The sequence below is a fragment of the Poecilia latipinna genome, unplaced genomic scaffold (genome assembly GCF_001443285.1).
Source record: "Poecilia latipinna isolate Pla-1442-1.1 unplaced genomic scaffold, P_latipinna-1.0 Scaffold572, whole genome shotgun sequence".
NCBI lineage: Eukaryota > Metazoa > Chordata > Actinopteri > Cyprinodontiformes > Poeciliidae > Poecilia > Poecilia latipinna.
The window spans coordinates 486,101-505,862 of NW_015113188.1; the positions used below are offsets into that span (position 1 = coordinate 486,101).

At 41.4% G+C, this 19,762-nt stretch overlaps 2 protein-coding genes across 4 annotated transcripts in view; one reads left to right on the forward strand and one right to left on the reverse strand.

Moving 5' to 3' along the window:
- The window catches only part of LOC106953268 (bone morphogenetic protein 7-like), a 21,981-nt gene extending 17,116 nt beyond the window's left edge, over nucleotides 1–4,865 (forward strand). Inside the window, exons 3-7 of the mRNA XM_015041885.1 lie at nucleotides 2,441–2,589; nucleotides 3,306–3,512; nucleotides 3,586–3,659; nucleotides 3,744–3,854; nucleotides 3,943–4,865. Coding sequence (XP_014897371.1) covers nucleotides 2,441–2,589; nucleotides 3,306–3,512; nucleotides 3,586–3,659; nucleotides 3,744–3,854; nucleotides 3,943–4,092 — 691 coding nt within the window. The 3' untranslated portion in view covers nucleotides 4,093–4,865. The remainder of the gene's footprint in view (nucleotides 1–2,440; nucleotides 2,590–3,305; nucleotides 3,513–3,585; nucleotides 3,660–3,743; nucleotides 3,855–3,942) is intronic.
- A 1,987-nt stretch (nucleotides 4,866–6,852) lies between these two features.
- LOC106953269 (uncharacterized) lies at nucleotides 6,853–17,368 on the reverse strand. 3 transcript variants are annotated; one of them, XM_015041888.1, is made up of 4 exons: nucleotides 17,261–17,368; nucleotides 16,941–17,040; nucleotides 10,227–11,358; nucleotides 6,853–8,619 (listed from the first exon to the last, which is right to left on the reverse strand). In XM_015041888.1, exons 3-4 carry the CDS (start codon nucleotides 11,226–11,228, stop codon nucleotides 8,281–8,283), a joined length of 1,341 nt encoding a protein of 446 aa, XP_014897374.1. In that variant the 5' UTR covers nucleotides 11,229–11,358; nucleotides 16,941–17,040; nucleotides 17,261–17,368; the 3' UTR covers nucleotides 6,853–8,280. The 3 variants fall into 3 exon arrangements, with proteins under 3 accessions (XP_014897374.1, XP_014897375.1, XP_014897373.1); XM_015041889.1 differs by lacking the exon at nucleotides 16,941–17,040; XM_015041887.1 differs by lacking the exon at nucleotides 17,261–17,368 and having other exon boundaries at nucleotides 16,941–17,253.
- Nucleotides 17,369–19,762: the final 2,394 nt, after the last annotated feature.

Here is a 19,762-nt window from a genome sequence, read left to right on the forward strand (position 1 = left end):
CAAGAAGGGTGGGTAATCTTCTCAAGGAGACTGGTTCCAGAACCAGAGCCATGCGTCGAGGTAAGACCAACTATTTCTAGCCGAAACCTCTCAACCTCACACACCAGCTCCGGCTCCTTCCCCACCAGAGAGGAGACATTCCACGTCCCAAGAGCCGAAATGGGTTTTCTCCGTAGGGTGTCTGGGTTCTCCCTTAGAAATGGGGTGAGAAGCTCGGTCATCTGGGAGGGACTCAGAGTAGAGCCACTGCTCCTCATGTCAAGAGGACCCAGTTGAGGCTCAGGCATCTGGTCAGGATGCCTCCTGAACCCCTACATGGTGAGGTGTTCCAGGCACATCCCACCAGGAGGAAAGCCCGGAGAAGACCCAGAACACGCTGGAGGGACTATGTCTCTTGGCTGGCCTGGGAACGCCTTGGGATTCCCCCAGAGGAACAAGTGGCTGGGGAGAGGGAAGTCTGGACCTCCCTTCTTAAGCTGCTACCTCCGTGGCCCGACCCAAGAGGAAGAAAATGGATGGATGAAATGGATGGACAGATGTAATTACAACTCCCTTACACTTTACGCAAGTTTTTCGTTGTTCATTAACATATCCAACCATATGGATATGTTATCCATGTTTGTTCCTAGAGAAGATTGGAAAAATCATTACCTGGACAGTGGTCTCTTCATGGGTCCTGTCTTCTTATGCCGTTTTCATCAGAGCAGAGGTTGAGCTTTTAGATTCAACAGTCTCCTTTATTCTTTGAGATTAGTGAAATCGTTCCCTAGGACGATTTCATGGGTCCAGTCTTTTAATGCCACTTTCATCCAATACAAATGTTTTACTTGTCATATCTGAAGTCCATTCTTCACTTCACTTCCCCTCCCTTTCCACAGTTCAAATGCATCTGTGCTTTCATTCAGACAACACAACTTCCTAGCAGTCTTTGCTGTCAGACGGCGCCTTCAGGTGCGTCTGAGGGTGACAGGATCAATATTAGGTGCTTTTAGACTCAACGGTCTACTTTTCACCTTCTTTGAGATTTGAGAAATCGTTCCCTAGGATGTTTTCTCTTGATGGGTCTAGTCTTCTAATGCCTCTCATCTGAGCAGAAGTTGAGCATTTGGACGCCTCTTTTTCCTCCTTATCGCTCCAACCCTTCTCAATCTGTGCATTTTAGGGTGATTGGAGAAATCGTTCCCTTCATCAGCGTTCTCTCCATCAGACCGACCTGAGTGATCCTTCTGTTTGCTGTGGCCTGATGAGCAAACTACCCCAGCTGGGGAAGTTAGCTCTGAGTTTTGCTGTGAAGTTTGCTTCACAGTTGGGGAAGGTTTGAAGAGATACGTGTCAAATTCATCGTACTCATTCTCATCCTTGTAACTACTGATGTCAAAAGTGACCCCAGGAAGTATCTTGCTAAAAAGCTTTCTCACTCCTATCGTTATCAAATAACCTGCTCCAAACGTCAGGGGAAAAAACATGGTCTTGACTGCAATCTGTTCCATTGTCAAAATATTTGTCCAACACGGTGCTAACAATCAAAGAGCTGCTTGTATATAACCTCCTGTTTGGAGATCCAAGCATTCATAACCTCAGATGTTCTTTGATCTATGTCATAGATCTATGTCATAGATCTTTGACATAGATGAGGTCATAGCTACAATGAGTCTCTGTAGTTCTGGAGGAATGTCTTGCTTCTGATCGTTGCTATGGAAACGGTCAAATCAGTTCTACATGACTCAAACTATTAACCTTTTGCAACTGCATCACTTATTCATTCGAGGCGCCATGACGAACTTCAGAAGGGTATATTTCAGGAGGCTAGGGATTAAAACGGGGATTTTAATGGTTAAATATTAAGTTTAGATTGACAATGGTATATTAAAACCATTAATTTAAGTAGGATTTTTCATCATTCTATCAGGTTTAAAATTTTGAATCATACTTGACTTAAAAATATCAAGATAGAGAGATTTCTGTGGTTCCCTTCTGGACCTGTTACCCCATCAACCCGATCTGGAAGACTCACAGTATCTCGCAGTGTCAACATTGCAGCCAGTGGGCGGAGGGAAATACAGCTCCATTTTGTATATATGTGTGTGTGTGTGTGTATATATATATATATATATATATATATTGTCATAGAACCCCCAAGAATTTAAAACTACTTTGACCCTTGTATAAAATAAAATAATTTTCTCTATTCTCTGCAATAAAAGCTGGATGTGTCATCTTTTACTTGAAAATTTTTATTTTAGAGTAAAAGTCCCTGGGTTTCTAATGTGAGATCACGTTTAGATTATTCATCTGTAACTTCTTTTCTCCCTTTTTGTCAAGTAGTCAACCTGCTTTAAAACAAGAACGCTGCAAACGTCTTAGTTGACGTTTCCCCCAAATGTTTGCAGAAACATTAATGTTACTGACTGAATATCGCATCACGTGTTTGCTTTTCCAGCGAAGCGGCACTGCTGCTGCTGGATCAGCGAGACGTTTGGGCTTCCGATGACGGATGGCTTGTGTTTGATCTGACCGCTACCAGCACCCTGTGGCAGCTCAGCCCTGAGCAGAACCTGGGACTGCACCTGGTTCTCGAGGACAGGAACGGTCGGTACCAACTGTTATCCTGCACTGCCACCGCAAAGTTTGTATTTATAGCAGGTACCTGGAACCAGAAGTAAAAATTTAAAAAGAATCTGGATAAAAGCTACTTTGCTCATTTTTCCGCATTTTCTAGACATCTCTTTATACTTTAAAATAAGATTAGGTACCGTTACTATGCAGATGACACACAGCTCTACATTACGTCATCAGGTGACTTCGAACCCATCCATGCACTGAAAAGATGCTTAGAACAAGTCGGTGTGTGGATGTGCCATACCGTTCTGATGCGGAACAAAAACAAAACTGGACTCATTCTCTTTGGATCTGAAGAGGAAAGATCAAGAGTCAGCATGCAGCTTCTATCACAGCCTGAAACTAGCGATCAGCCCTGAAATCTGGGTGTAGTGATTGACTCTGACCTGAACCTTCATCGACACATAAGGACAGTTACAAAGTCGGCCTTCTATCATCTGAAGAACATTTATAGAATCAAAGGTCTAATATCCTATTTAGTGGCACTGATTACTGCAGCAGGACTGCCTAAAAACAGACAGCTGTTGATCAACATATTTGGTGCGTATTTGCTTGATGATTTTGATGGTGGCTTTAACCAATTGGCTACAATGTTTTTTATGATGTGAAGAACTTTGAACTGCCTTGTTGCTGACACGATACAAATACAACTAAACTGGACTTGACTTAAATTTTGCCCTGCAAAGGCCACAAGAGGAATCCCCGAAGAGCTGGGCTGCTGACTGGGAGTGGGCCTAAAGACAAGCAGCCTTTCCTCGTTGTCTTTTTTAAAGTCAAGGCGGTGCGGTTCCGCGGTGCTCGTTCGGCCCCCGCCCAAAAAGGACGGCAGTCAAACCGGTCCAAACAACAGAAGGCTGTCCAAGAAGCACTGAAGGCAGCAGAGGCCGGATCTGGTACTTAAGACTTTAAATATTATGAAGGTCTCCCTGATGTTTAGTGCTAAAACTTTGGTTTTGCATGTTTCAGATACCCTCGGATTATCAAAAGAGGGCTGTAAGAAACACGAGCTGTATGTCAGTTTCAAAGAGTTAGGATGGCAGGTACAAAGCAAAGGATATCATTTTACACACAGTTTTTTTTGTATGCAGCATCAGTTACTGTGGTTGTGGTTTTCCTCTGATCAGGACTGGATAATAGCGCCGGAGGGCTACGCTGCATATTACTGTGAGGGCGAGTGTGCTTTCCCTCTCAACTCCGACATGAATGCCACCAATCACGCCATCGTGCAAACTCTGGTAAGTCCCAAACAGTCCCTGATCGATGGCACTTTCACAACAGCCTCCACATGCTCAGCAGATTAACTCGTACTTCCTCTAACTGTAGGTGCACTTCATCAACCCGGAGACGGTGCCACAGCCCTGCTGCGCCCCAACGCAGCTCAACGGCATCTCGGTGCTGTACTTTGACGACAGCTCCAACGTCATCCTCAAGAAATACCGTAACATGGTGGTCAGAGCCTGTGGCTGTCATTAACGGTATTTTTTTTTTTTTACGTCTTTTGCCCGACTTCTGCAAGTGTAAAAGAATGTCATGAGGCAGAAAGAGGAGAGGCTAGACACAAGAGAAGATGGAGTCTCTGGTCTGCAAACGCTTGTGCCAAAGTGGCGAATCGCTATGACGGGGAGCAGCTACGTCGGACTATGTCTAAAAGGAGAAAACTACAGACTTTTGAAGACTTTTCAAGCACAAACCAAACTTGGAGGAAGTTAACAGTTTGCAGAGATCGGATCTGAAGCATCACATAATGGATTTGCAGCTGAGGGTCCAGTCTTCTGAATGAATCTGGGTTTCCTGGGTCAGGTGTGCGACGTTTGACAGCTGCCCACGCTGCCCAGCCAAAAAATTAGTCACACCAGATCGGCTTTAGCTTCACGGCTCTCGTTCCCTGCGTCGTCTGAAAGCTTCCGCAGTTTGTCCAGATTTGCATAACTTTTTCACCTCCATCTTTTGGAGATGATGGGAGAGTCGCACTGCTCTGCGCGTCCAAAGATTCTCTGTTGAGTTGAGGTTTGACCACATGCAACTACTCTTGCACAGTTTGAACCCAATGAATCCTTGGATGATTGTTTTATTTTATTTTTTTAAGGGGACACGGTTGTGTAATTCTAATCCCTTGAGTTTCCTTCCCGTTGTGGGTGTGGAAATGTTTTTACTTTTACAACTGAACATGGCCTTGAGTTGTTTTACGTTTTAACAATTTAATTTCTTAAAGAGCTTAAAGCCAGAGGATGTAACTTTTACAAAAATACGGTTTTTCCATATTTGTTATGATCAACCTCTTCACAGTGCTGCTGTTGCTGTGATAATTTAAACAAATATGTAAAAACATCTTTTTATATAAAAGCTACATACTTTAGCTTCAAGTAATCTTTTTTTAATGAAAGAAAACGATCATGATGATTTTTTTCCAAAAATATTTTTTACATAAAAATGATGGTTCTTCTTAATATCAATCCCAATTTTAAAAACACAGAGGACAGTTGTTGACTCCATTTCAGTAGTTCCAGCGGTCATTTGCCTTTGCTTGATACAGGCCCATAATTTGAGCTTCCTGAAGCCGATTGCCATATTTTCCATGATGCGTCGTCTTACCTGGTGGTTCAGGAAATGAGATGCTACTCATCGCACTACTGAGGGTAAATAACTTGTCATCTGCTGAAACTTACGATCCACGCTGTAATTATCCGGTGGGAGGCTCTTACCTATTCTCTTTGTTGAGTCCAGTTGATGACATGTTTTCCACCTGACAGTATAGATGGACAAGGTTGGAGTGATTCATCTTTATAGAGTGTCCATTACCTGTAAACAACAGTTGCCCTGAAGTGTCAAACCAAAGCTGCATTAGTTTAATTTTGCCTGATTAAAAAGGTCAAATGGAAACAGTGGATGCAGGCGGTGTTTTTATCTACAAGAACATTCACACGCGGTCCTTTTGGGTTAGAAATGGCACAAAAACAAAGTACTCAAAGCTAAGTTTAGACAGATTTAATTATGTAACTGGAACCAGCTAAATACCCCACTGGCTCAGAGAGTCGGTGTCACTTCATGTGTGTGTGTTTGCAGAACAACATGGAAAATCTACTGTTGTGCCTGGGTTCTGTGAAGTATTTGTTGAACAAAAAGCTGCAGGTGGTGCCATTTCCTCAGTCAGGAGCTCTCTGCAAGTTAACTTTGCAGAGACATTCACCAAATGGAAATCACTGCATATCTTTACAAAAGGTCATAGAAAATGGTTAGAAATTATGAAATTGGAGTCCATTTAGATGGATGGATTGGTTTGAATTTTTCTTCTTTTTACATTTCAGCAAATGGCGTTAAGGTTTCAAAAAAGAACATGTTATTAGTGTCAAATCATTCTGTCCAGGTTTGAGCTATTCAAAAATGGACTGATCTCAATCTTAGGCAAAAAAAAAAAAAAAAAATGTTGTGAAAATACTCTTAGTGTGCAGAGATAGACCAATAAAAGCATGGAATAGTTCAATGAATAGTAACTCTTAGATTTTGAATTAGAGATCAGATGCCGACCTGGTGATTTAAAAAAAAAAAAAACACACAAAAAAAATGTAAAATCCCTTTAGAGGTCTTGAATTAGGCCTCAATTTCAACACTGCTGTTTAGTGTCATGCACAGCCATATTTTCTAATGGCTCTTACACTTTGCATAGTTGCACGCAACAAAAAATGTATTGGTCGCAGCTGAAAACGTGATTTAATAATATTTATATTCTTCTGCTGCGTTCACACCAAACGCTTACATTTAAAGTCTACGTGGGATCTAGCACAGTCAAGAGTGTCCAACGTGTTCGATAAATAGGCCGGCAACGGAAAACAACAGCTTGAACAAGTTTGACATGTCTGACACGGATAACGTTAGGTGTAGAGCAAAATGTCAGCATTCAAAGTGCACAGGCGTCAAACTTGAAGCGTCGGACGCGTTTTTGACGCACGTAACACGTTTGGTGTGAAGTTGTGGTTTTGGTGAGCAGTTGTAGTTTTTGTCCATATCAAAAACTACAACTGCTCGTCAGTGTTTATATTTTCAAAGTGAATCCAGCCCTTTTTATTGCACGTGAATAAAAACTAATCGCTTGATATTTCGTCCTACTCCTAACTCAAATGGAATTATTCGCTAAACTCGTCGCTGTTGCATTTTTCCATTTTATATTTATTAGGTCATAAACGCTTTCTTCATCCAGTTCTTGTCAGCTACGAAATGAAGACAGAGATAACTGGGTGCAAATGCTTACAGATGAAGTCACGTGATTCACTCTTTAATTTCACCCCATTAAAAATGATTTGGGTGTTTTTTGTTGTTTTTTTTTTTTTACACAGTTTCAACTTGAAAAAAAAAAACAGAAAAAAAAAATCAAGTATCTCTGCTTGGTGCTTCCATCGTGTCACAACAGCCCACACAAGTCAGAAACACAGATCCTACATTGAAGAGAGAGGTAGAACGAAGCTTTACAAGTGTTGCAGTACAGAATCAGTTGGTTCACAAGTTATTTGGCAGTAGAGAGTTGAACTTCAGTGAAAGACCTGAGAGGCAGAAATCCCATGAAGGAGCAGATATCGTCAGAATCGCAAGAAAAAGGAGTTTAAATCTGAACAGTGCAACTCACCAAGGCAACATCAGTTCATGCTTTGGTTCTCTGTTATCACTTCACGACATATTACATAACCTTTAACCCTGAGAGGGGAGCTCACTGTAGCTGTCCTCTTTAGCTGATACTACTTAAAAGCCAATAAAGATGAGAAGTCAAGCACACAAGCGTGATCCAGGAGGTAGAAAGACAAGACGCTGATCACAGCACAAATCCAAAGAAATCCCAGACCTACAGTACCTTACAAGACCGTTCCCACCCCTGAAACTTTTCCGATTTTTGTCACACTACAACCACAAATGCCTTTTCTTAGGAGTGTGTGTGGGGGATCAAAAAGAAATGTTCATGGTTTCCATGTCTTTTTTTGTGTGTTTTTTTTTTTTTTAGAAATAAAACTTTCAGAAGTTTTTGCTACAATTACAACTGAAAATTTTTTGGGCCATGTCTCTACAATCTTTGCAAATTCTGGACAATTATTCTTATGAGAACAGCTAAAGCTCAGCCAGACTGGCTATGATCAGCAATTTCCAAGTGTTGCCACTGGGGCCAGATTTACAAGGATGTGGGCCCCTGGGCTGCAGCCGGTGTTGGTGCACCAGACCTGGCTCCAGAAGAATTTGCTGGGGGACACAGTAAAACGAGGACTAAATTTAAGCAATAAGACAATGCTGAGTAATTATGCTCAGATTAGCATTAACGTTAGCTCAGATGTTGCAGAAATCTAAACATTTCCTACCTCTGAAGTCGGTTTCTTTAAATGCTAAATAAATCTAATCAAGTAAGAGTAGCAATAGTTCATATTACTTGTAAAAGTAAATGAACCATTTACATTTTAGTAAATAGGAGCACTAAAACTACTCCTATACATTTTTTCCCCCTAAAAAAAGTTACAGTTTTCTTTCCACTTCAGTTTTGTGCTACTTTGTATTGATAAGTCACCAGGACAATACTCTGACGTTTGTGGTTTTAATGTGCCAAAGTGTCAAAACGTTCAAAAGGTGTGAATGCTTTTGCAAGGCACCATATATCTTTTGAAAAACCGCATCCCTAGTGGTTGAATCTCACGGGGCCGAACAGTGCCTCCTGCGGGACGCCTTTGTCCCCGTTCCCTGCTCCCCTGAGAGCTCCTTCAGTTCAGGTAGAACCTGGCTGCACGGCGCAGGGTTTGCCTCTGGGGAACTGTGACGTTCCTCGGGTTCTTTGGGGCCAGTTTTTGGCCATGGGGTGTCTGACGGCAGCGGCTCGGGAGCGGAGACGGGCGTGAGGGCCAAGCAGACGTCTCCCACATTGAGCTGGCGGCACTGCAAGCCACAGAGACGGGCCGTCCTCTGGGGGCTGCAGGACGACCAGCCCTGCCCGCGCACAAAGAAAGGGTACTCCACGTACACATCCACCAGCTCCTGAAGGAAGTACGTACACACACACAGAGAAGCCCGTTACACAATAATGTTGCTCTCTTAGAGAGCCAAACTTACCTGCTAGGATGTTACAGATGCAGGTACAGTGATTTAACCCAAACTGCAAATTTGGTTCATGTAGCAATAAATACATTTAACTGAAACAGTTTAAATATTTTAGCAAAATTTACTTAAATTCCATCCAAATTCAACAAGAAATCCTACTTTAAGTAGAAATCCTTGTAAAACCACACAAACCAGCTGTCGTCTCAGGCTGAGATACTTCAAATATCTGGACTGGTGACAGTCACATTTCACTGCAGGAAACACAAAGGGACCCGACATTTGAATGATACTGGGAAGCGCAGTTCATGTCAGAAACAGTACTTACGCCACCTGGTGGCAGAAAGAGGAAACTGCCAAAGCTTGCCGTCAGACCCCCAAGCACCAAAATGCTCTAATAGTAGCACTACTTTGTTCTATTTTTACTCAAGTAAAAGTACAAATTATCCGTGCAAGAAATTACTCAAGTGAGAGTGAAAAGGTACTGTGTAAAAAAGCTACTAAAGTACGGAGTAATTGATCAGAAAGTCTGATATCATTTTAAAATGATGTAATCAGACACACAAAAAAATAGTTATGTGCATATTATGGTATTTTAAAGACTAAAATGAAAAGATGTATAAATAACATCATTGTAAAATACTAATTTTAAGCAGAAGAAACACTTAAAATAAAATATATAAATTTTATGAAAACAATATTCACTGTATATTTTATGCATTTATAAATGTCATAGTCGAGCTTACAAACTATTTTTAAAACTAAAAACTTAAAAGTAAACTAAACATATAATGTTTAATCTAAATATTTGTCTTACAAACTAAATATTTAGCTCTATTCAAAAAAATCTAGCTTGCTAAATATTTAGGTTGCTAGCTAAATGTTTAGCTAATGTTTAAATTAGCTTGCCGATAAGCGGAAGTGCACTGTTAAAATAAAAGCTGGGTTTTGAGAACTTTAAATATTTTTCCTGCTGCTGGCGAGACTAAACCGCTTCAGTCGTCGCTTGGGTAATACTTTCTTCATTTTTTTAAATCTTAGATTCTTTCACTCTCGATACGTCCAACGTGTTAGCTGAAAACATAGGACCAAACTATTGCTGTTAATTATTTCCCGTCTAACTTTACAAACGGCGGCAGGTCGTAATTAAAAGTGTAATTTTTGTGTTCAATTTGGAGAAACCACTTGTAATTTTGGCTGTGCTTAACAATTACATTTGTTCTTGTTTGACTTGTTTATTCCAAACAGCAGCTGTAGTTTCAATTTGCAGTCGGTGTAGAATAACTGTAGGTGGATATCATAGGAGATGCTAGCGGGGTTTGGTTACTAAAATCGACATTTATTGGGAAAGTGTCCATCTGCTTCTTTTGTTGGCTCGTTTTCAAAAGCGTAAAAGAACTTGCTTTATTTCAGATGATTCATCTTGGAACTGCGATGAAGGGAAAGAGGCTTGACGCGCCGTATAAAAGGACTATTAACAGCTAGTTGTGCGGGGGCCGCCGGCCTCCGTGCATAATAATAACAACCACAGAGTGACTTCCCCTCACCTGGGACTGCTGCTCGTGAAGCAGGATGAGGAGGCGGGAGACGGAGGAGGAGGCGGCCGAGGGGGAGATGCTCTGCACCGTGCAGCAGCTCAGGCGCAGGTCCGGACAGGCCAGAGAGCCGAGCAGGAAGTCCTCGGTTTGCAGGTTCTCCACCCTCCTCAGTCGGCCGTCTCTGAGCTCAATCAGAGACCCGGCGACGAAGTGGGGAAGCAGCCAGGGGAAGCGGTTAGGGCCGGTGGGAGTGGACGGGGGCACCACGGGAGATCTCTGCTTGTTTTCTTTCATGGGAGTGCTTGTGCCGTTTAGGCTGTCGGGGGAAACTCTCCTGAGGGATTGTCCAGATGTAATTTTTGTTGAGTTGAACAACGAACTGTGCTTCAAAGTGTTGTCCTCGTGCGTGGAGTGAGGTAGGTAAGCGCCTCCTTTTTCAGCTCTGTGCAAATCATCAGTTCTTCTTTCTCCTCTCCTGGCGTATGGACCTTTGTGAGGGCCATAGGTTTTGTCTTTTAACACTTTGAGCCTCTCCCTGTCTCCGCTCCCCCTCTGGATGCCCTCGGACACCAGAGACCCCGCGCTGAATCTAGAGACATATTGTGGATATCCGGAGTGGAGAGCCCGTGCTCCGGATAAATGGTTCTGCAGTTGGTACTGATGGGAAAAGTCCCATCCGGGAGGCAGAGGACTGAAGTCTCTCCACTCTGCCCAGCCGTGGTGCTCTCTGAAGGCAGACGGGATGTGCTGTTTGGGCCTGGGAGGGGGTTGTACCTGCATCCAGGGTTGGTACAGGGCCGTGACCCGCCTTGGAACAGGCCGAAACAGACCCGTGTGCTTCGTCTTTAAGTCTGCGTGGCTCTTGTACGGATAGGGCGCCTTGAAGTTTGAGGCGTCGCATTGCAGCAGCTGCTGCTGCTGCTGCTGAGGGGAGCTCACTCTTTGGTCTCTCTTCTTAAACGGGAGGCTGTCCCTGTGTGGGACCAGAGCCGGGCTTGTTGTGAAGCTCATTGCCTCACCTTGCCTGTCATTCACTCCAAGAATACATGGCCTTCTGCAGAGATAGAGCTAGTCCAGAGATCGTGTGTCAAACCCGCCATTAGTCTCTTGGCAACTGTCACACACTCGAGGTCATCGTGATCTAGGCAAAGGAGACAGATATTGATGAGTTTCTTTTAGTCAAGTTTAATTAAATCTCTCCCATAATGGCACAAGAAAGTGCAAGAGCATGTTTAGAGTTTCAAAAATGAATTATTAGTATGTAGGGGAAAAAAACCACGGCATCAACAATACATTGAGAAATTATTTTCTATGTTGCAGCCATGATCCAAAGTATTGTAGTGTTTTATGTGATGAGCCTTGATTACATGAGTTTTAAGACCTTTAGATAGAAAAATCTGAAAAGTGGAAAAAATCAAGTCAATCACAGGTGCAAATCCTCAAAGGTATATCTTGGACAGTCTAGAGACGGTGATTGTTCTAGTTTAGATTTTCAGTGAGAAAAAAAAATCATAAACAAGACAAAAAATTTGAACGTGTCTGCTGATCTTGCCAGCTGGGGACGTCCCAGCAAAGCATGCAGAAACTCAGGAAAATTACAAAAATCCCCACACAGATACGTCTCAGGCTCTGCAGGCCTCGGTGAGTAAACTTAGAGTTCAGGTTCTTGCTAGAAAAACAAACATAAGAATTATAGATTGCTTGGAAGCATTTCATAGGCAAAGAATTTATCTTAACAAAAGATAACACGGCAGCAAAGGGTGAATTTGTAAAGTTGTGACTGAAAGAACTGTAAGACTTGTGGACTCGTGATTACAAATTGAAAAGGTTTACTGGTGTTGAGAAACAACAACTCCAGAAGAACCTCTTACTAACTGTTAGGCATGGTACTGACAGGGTGATGATCTGGGTTTTGTTAGCTGGTTTACTAAATTAGCCATAATCTCCTTTTGTACAGAAAACAATCTGGAACTATGAGCAAATAAAATACAAATGATTCTGGATGCTTTGTCAGAAAGTCATCCAGAAAAAACACTACAAATCTCAGAAAAAGGAAGAAATGGTGTAAACGTGTTTGTACAAATTCCAGTTGCTTTATTATTCGTTTAAATGTGGGAATAATTATTTCCTCCATGCTGGTTTTCTATTTTGTCTGCCCCCACTTTGCTTCAGTAAATATTGGCAGCTTAAAATTGGCACTTGCTCACATCCTGTTGTCATTAAGTTTTATATAATCTCCCGATATGTCAAACTTTGCAAATAAAAGAGGAGATTCTCTTTCCTCCTTCTTGTTAGGAGAGAGAGAACATTCCCCCCCCCCCAACCAAAAGTAACACGCGGTTAGATCACTGCCTGTAAATATCCCCCTGACGTGCGAACAATAACTTCACCATCAGCTTCAAATTACAGCTTTCCAACCACAATTTGCTGTTCTGAAAGTTGTTGTTTTTTTTTGATGGACATCTACCAACTCCTTTGCAAAGACGAAGAAGAAAAAAAGAGCGAAGTTACTATGGTTACAAAGTGCTCCGCAGTGTGGTTGATGAAGGAAAGAGTGCGGAGAGAACAAGGCAGAGTAAAAATGTGGGTAGTGGGTGTGAAGCTAGAGGTCAGATTAGAATTTTTTTCACACCCCTCGAGGTTGAGAAAGTAACATTTTCCAATAGAAAAGAAAAAAGAAAACAACATAAACGTATGGTGGTAAACACACAAGCCCAGGCTGCATCTGAAACACCCATAGATCCCTCTTCATCTACGGTATGCGCTCGCACGGTGAGTCATCTCACTTTGGTGGGATAAATATAAGAACACTGTGGCCAGAAACACCACGGTGTATTACAATCAACAACTGCGTGTCGTGTTTTTAGATAAACTTGGCTAATAGCACTGGGCGTTTTTTGTTTTTTTACAGCCTGTCAATGCACAGAGCTTGTCTCATTAAGACCTTATTCACCACCAGGATTGGCTTCACAAGCCTGTTCACACCTGGTGTCAAACTTCAAAATCTCCAGTAAGATTTCAACATAAAGTTGTGCGTAATGATGGAGCGACCGAAAAACGACGTATGCTTTTAAGAAGCGAAAACACGGACAGGTGTGTAATTGTTTTTGCATTTCTTTTTGTGAAGACTTCAGAGGTTCGACTGAGAACATTAGGGAACAAGCAGCATCATGAAGACCAAAGAATAAACCATTCGGGTCTGGAGGAAATTTAAAGCAGAGTCAGGTTATTAAATGTTATCTTGAGCTTTGAATATCTCGCAGAGTTCTGTTCACGGAAAGAGTGTCACTACATGAAGACCTACCATTTAAAAATTTTAAGGTATTTAAAAAAAATGTTTTATTTGACCTTTATTTCTACAGGTTGGCTCTATAGCTTCATTACAAATGTGTGCAAAACTTATTCTGATAATGTCCAAAAAACACAATTTCACAATTGTGGTGTTTTCATTAAATAAGATACACAATTAAAATCAGTCGCAAATAAGTTTGTTTGCGCAATGAGTTTTTAAAAATCATGCTGCGCCACCATTCTCCTATCACTTCCTGTCTTTTTTCTTTTCCACCAGCAGTAGGATCTGGTTGTTGATCATGTGACTCGTGTGATGCAGAAAAAAAGGTTTCTGTTGCAGTTTTGCAAAGTACACTATTTTGAGACAGCCAAAAAAAACTTTGTCGAAAACGGTGTTTTTTGAAATCTGCGTGCTTCTAATTAAACAAATTTATTTCGCAAAACCAATTTGTGCAGTTTTAAGACGAATGAAAACGCAGACATTGCGATCAAGGATCTTACGTACAAGAGAAGCATATTTCGATAAAAAAAATGCAAAAAAAAATTTACAAACACAGCAGCAATGCAAATGTTTAAGAAATTTGACTCAATTAAATAAGCTAATCAAATATGAGATAAAAGCAAGGGGAAGTTTCATGAGAAATTTTCTCTTTGGGCCGTCCATCCTAACCAACAGCAACAATGAGAAAAGTAACAGAAAACACCCATGGTGGCTCTGGAGGAGCTGCAGAGACCAAACGCTCAGGTAGGATAATCTGTCGGCATGGCAACTATCAGTCATACTCTCTCTAAATCTGGCTTTCATGGACGAGTGGTGAGGATCCATCGCTAGAAAAAAAATATATATATACATTCTCAATACAAGCCACAGAGGGGCTCTGCAAGAAGCTCTTAGGCCTAATGTAAAGTTAAACGTTGCACACAAAGTAAATTCAATCCCATCAATGCCCCCGGACCAGCATGGAGCAACAGTGAACTGTTACATGCATTATGTTGTTTCATACTTTTCTTTTTCAGCTGGTTGGAGTTGATGAGGGCAGCGATGGATAAGGTTACATGTTTGGTAAACCCAGAAGACCATCTGTAGGAGGCTGCTGAACAATTAGACTGAGGTGGGAGTTTACCTTCTACCTGGATGACAAACTGACATGAAGCTAGAACAATGTCAATGTCGAGACCTAAATACAGTTAAGATTTTGCCTCAAGACTTGAAAAATGACATGAACAGACGTTCTTCATCCAATCTGGCTAAACTTTAGCTATTTTGCAAAAGAAAGTGGGCAAACGCTGCAAAAACAAAAATCTTACCAAGCATTTTTGTCTATAGTTTCTAGTGCCAATATCTTGGTGCAACTGCAATAAGGCAAAGCTAACTTGCAAGTAAATTTTCAGCAAGAAATAAAAGCCAATGATTCCTTAATATTGACAAAAAAGTACCAGTCACACTGGTAGATTATTTCACTTATAACACAATAAGTCAAACTTATAAAATTGTGTTATAGGTTCTACTTATTACATCTCATCAAACTGACTCACTAGTGTGAGTCAGTTTTGTCTCAGTTCAATATATTTGCACTAGAAACTAGGCCAAAAATGTATTATTTCACTACAAAGGTTTTGATGTTGTAGTGAAATATCTGTCTCTAGAAGTGCAAAGCTTGTGTAGAAACCTCATACCGACATGATGCTGTAATTCCAGTGAAAGGTGGCTTTTACAAAGTACTGAAAAACGTAAGTTCGATTGAAAACCTTGTATTATTTTGTATTATTTCTGGGATGCACAGTGCCTCAGTTGGTAGCACTTTTGCCTTGCAGCAAGAAGGTCATGCATTTGAATCCCAGCAAGGGGTCTTTCTGCATGGAGTTTCTCTCTGGGTACTCCAACTTCATCCCACAGTCCAAAAACATGACTGTTAGGTTAGTTAGTCTCTCTAAATGGTACTGAGCTGTGAGTGCACATCCATGGTGGCCCACTGTGTGACTATGTTGCCCTGTGATGGACTGACGAACCTGTCTAGGATGTACTTTGCCTCTCACCCAATGACTGCAAGGACAAATGGGTTTTGATAATGTATGGATGAATTATTCCCTCCCATTCACTATCCCAATAAAACACACTTAGTTTAGTTTGTAGTTGAGGCATCAAATAGGAAAAGGTTCTTAGTGTATGACTACTTTTATCAAAGCCCTGTAAGTTTCTGATACGAGTTCTGAATGGGGTGTGTGTGTGTGTGTGTGTGTGTGTGTGTGTGTGTGTGTGTTTACTTGTCTACCTATCCTATTTAGGAGCATTTCTGTGACATGTACTAACCCGATGGGTAGGGTTGGGCGATCTGGACTGTCACGTTTCAATACTTGTGATAATGATAAACATGACACTAAGAACTATGTATCACCTTTTCTAGGTAACTATGGCTCTGACTGCATGGCCATCAATCATAACCCCACAGGACATCGTTAGGACATCAGACACAGAGAACTGTGATTTGTATCACTAAGCTGCTCACAGTATCTGCATTTAATCAAATGTCCAAATTTATTGATATTTATTAACACTGATGGAGAAAAATTTAAAAATAATCAATGCGAACAGCTTTAGGCATTTTAATCATCATTAACTGGAATTTTTTGGTGACAATAAATCAAAAGTTATCACGATAAATGATAAACGATATGATAAATGTCCACCACTACTGATGGGGCCAAAGCTTGGTCCTAAGATGGTGAATCCAGTTCTTCAGGATTAGGGGAGAAGCTAAGGTGTGAATGAAGGTTTGGTTAATGTCAAGGTTAGGAAAAAAATGTCAGTGTTGGCCATAAGTGCGGTGACTAAAATGAATGCAAGTCAATACAAAGTCTTAATGTGAAGAGGAATACAAACTTGTGTGTGATGAGACCGCATCCTCACACAGACGCGTCCCTATGTGAGCAGTCCGTCTCGCACCGTGACAAGTGTTTGTCAGCTGAACGCCTGCAGTTTGCATGTAAATTCATTCAAATAGCACTGCTGTGTGGGCTCCACACTCACAGTGCGATCTGCACAGGTATGGTCACATCATGACTTGAAAATGCCAGTGATGTCAGGCTTCTGCAGCCTTCTGCATCCATAAGAGGAGACGCTGATCACTACAGCCTGCCTATCTAAGGGAAATTACATGTAAACATAGCAGGGTTTTGTGTGTTTGCTGCCATCGTTCTGAATCTAATCAGGACTGTGGATGAAACTATTTGCATATCGGTAGTGGCAATATTGCTCTTGGTCAGTTTAATGGTTCCTTCTATGAAGAATTGAGATAACAGAGTTCAGACTCTGGTTGTGACTGTCAGACTCAGTCATTTCAAACACATCACAGTTGTCTTAGTCAAGAAGATGATGCATATATAAACATTATTACATGCATACATAAAAAAAAATCAACTGGTTTTACTTACATGTTGCCTCTTTCACACACCTGTGCCTCTAGTCTTCATGCTGCATGTCCATCAGTCATCCCTCCACACACACCTGTGTGTCCTGTGTCATGCTCACACACTGCAGGTGAGAAAGCAAAATGAGCACAGGCATCCAGACGAGCTCACCAGACACTCCTTCTCTCCTCTCTTTCTTTCTCTCTCTCTCTTCCCTCCTACTCACTTTTACATTTTTGCACTCCCACTCTGCTCACTCACTCAGTCCTGTTAACCTTTCTCAGACAGATTCCCCATCTCTTGCTCTCTTTCTTTCTCAGTCTCTCCCGTCTGAACTTGCTCACCCTGTTGCTCTTGAGCCTCTCCTCCGTTCGCAATCAACCCTTCTGTTCTTCGCCGTTGCTGCACGCTCCACGCCGTGCTGTTGTCGGGTGTATAATTAGAGATGAGAGTGTTGTGCAACTCCTCGGCTGATGGTAGGCGTATGATTGCCTGATGGCATTGGCGTTGCGCCCTGTTCAGTAAGTTGCTTCAGACTGGGGTGGACACCAACATTCACAAAAAGAAAAAAGAAACGGTGTTTTTGTTCGATTGAACTCCCTTGAATCTTTGTGGCGTAGACGCAACAGACCATTGGAAACGTTTCTTTGAGATTTGTTTTACTCACAATCGCAAGATAGCATCTCTTCACATTCATGATTCAAATCTCCACTTACACTACATAACAAAGGTGCCTTGCTGGATGGAGATCTGGTGAGGCTTCTGGAGTAGAGTGAACTCACTGTCACGTTTTAGAAACCAGACAATCTGAGTGAGCTTTGTGACATGACTCATAATCCTGTCAGAAAATGAGCAAACTGTGGTCCGAAAGTGATGGAGACGGTCAGTGACAACACTCAACTAGACGGTTGTATCTTCTTGGCCCAATCGTGCCAAAAAGATAAAGTCCATACTGTCACACAAGTTTATGATGTAAAGGACTTGGAACTACCTTGTTGCTGAAATGTGTTGTGCAAATAAACTTGACTTGACTACACCACCTCCAGCTGTCTGACATAATGGTATCAATACTTTCATGTTGCTACACCAAATTCTGACCAAACCATCTGAATATTGAACCTGAAAAAGCTCAACTCCTTTCATCTCCATTCTGAAGCACGGTTTAAGGAACAGAGACTTCGTCATGCCTAAATGCATTGGGTTGGTGCAACATGGTTGCTGTGCGCGTTAAGAATCGCCAGAAAATCTCTACCCAACGAATTTGGTGTGTGATGACATTGACCTGCCGATCGTTTCTCCTGCTGTAACTCACTTCCTGCTTTTCTCTCTTTGGTGGGACTTCTGTGAATTAATATTGTTTCATGAGTGAATAAGTGAGAAAGTCCTTCAGACTGCTTTTGTTGAAATCACTGAAAGGTTGACATCAAAGACTCCAAACAAGCTGCAGTTAAAAAAAAAAAAGAAAAAACCCTGAAAGAAAACCCTTTCATGGCGGTGCAGGAAACTCGCTGTTTGTTTTATCTCGTAGAAGAAAGAGGACATGTCTTTTGCTCCGCCAGCCTCTGTCTCAGCTATTGATTTTGCAGGGCCTCAGCAGGTGAACCCCCAGTCATGAGAAAGCCCACGCACGATTTATTATGTGGTGAAGAGGATTTCTCACTTTGACTCACACCGTGCTTCCTCTGCCCACTCTCTCTTTCTGTGCCTCTTTTCTTCAGTTCTCTGGTTCTTGTCTACTGATGAACACACACACACACACACACACACAAGGTTGGTGGAGGTTCATGGCAATGGTGAGAGCTTGCATTGCATGCCTTTGCCACGATTAGCATATTTAGGCTGAACCACAGTAACCGGTGACATTTACAACCAATGTGTTTTTATTGATAGAAATCGCCAGTCACTCCCACCACTTCCCAACTGCTGCACAACAGCTTGTATTTGCAGTTTCACTTTGCAGCTTGGCACACAGACCAAAGTGAGAGTTTCACTAGTGATTCTTTATTTCCCTATGCTGTGGCAGGGACAGGTTTGTTGTTCTCATACCAGACAAAAGGAGCTTGTTTTATTTATCAATAAATACGTGGATTCTTCTGGGGATTCAGGAGGAACATATCCATAATGCCGTCATGTCGTGTATCTTCGTACTGATTCGTGTCGTTGCTCTCTCCTGCATTTACTCACAATTGCTATTTTTTCCTCCATGTAACTGAAACAAGACAGCATGACAGTTTCTCACTGATCTCAGTGCTGTGTTTTGGAAAAAGAAAGAAGAAAAAAAGAGAGAAGTATTTTCAAATATGAAGCTTAGAAATCCGTGAGTGGAAATTAGTCTGGAAATAACATCTTTTGTCCACTAGGTGGCGACAAGTGAGCAGTATGGGGTTTTTTTTTCTCTTGTTTTTACGGTTTTTTTACGTTTCTATCCGGGACCAAAAGTGCCACAATTTTTCACCAAGCTCTTTAAGTAAATTCATATTTGAAAATGTTATTAATCTATGACATTAATAGACTGAATAAATAAAATGATCATGATTGCTGAAATAATGTATTTTTGTAAGCTGAAACATTAATACAATTATTTACATTTGTACTGGATGCATGTTTAAAAGAATATAATTCCAAAAATAATACAACTGTGAATTATTTAAGCAATTATTTAACTGGTTCTATTACTCATCTTAATGTCTGTCGTTTAACCTGTGTTACTTAAAGACGTAGAAAACCGTGGTCTCTTTAGGACTTTGACATTTCATTAAAATAACTTTAAATCAGAAGAAGAAGCAGGATGACAAATTTCAGCTGTTTTGAAACTAACTTTTCAAAACTTTCCCATTCATTGATAC

What these genes read in the sequence shown, in the direction of transcription:
- LOC106953269 (XM_015041889.1), bottom strand. Translation starts at nt 11,228, where the DNA reads ATGAGCTTCACAACAAGCCCGGCTCTGGTCCCACACAGGGACAGCCTC. An exon ending in TTCACGAGCAGCAGTCCCAG is followed by an intron (nt 8,620 to 10,226) that starts GTGAGGGGAAGT and finishes TACTTCCTTCAG; the next exon opens with GAGCTGGTGGATGTGTACGT.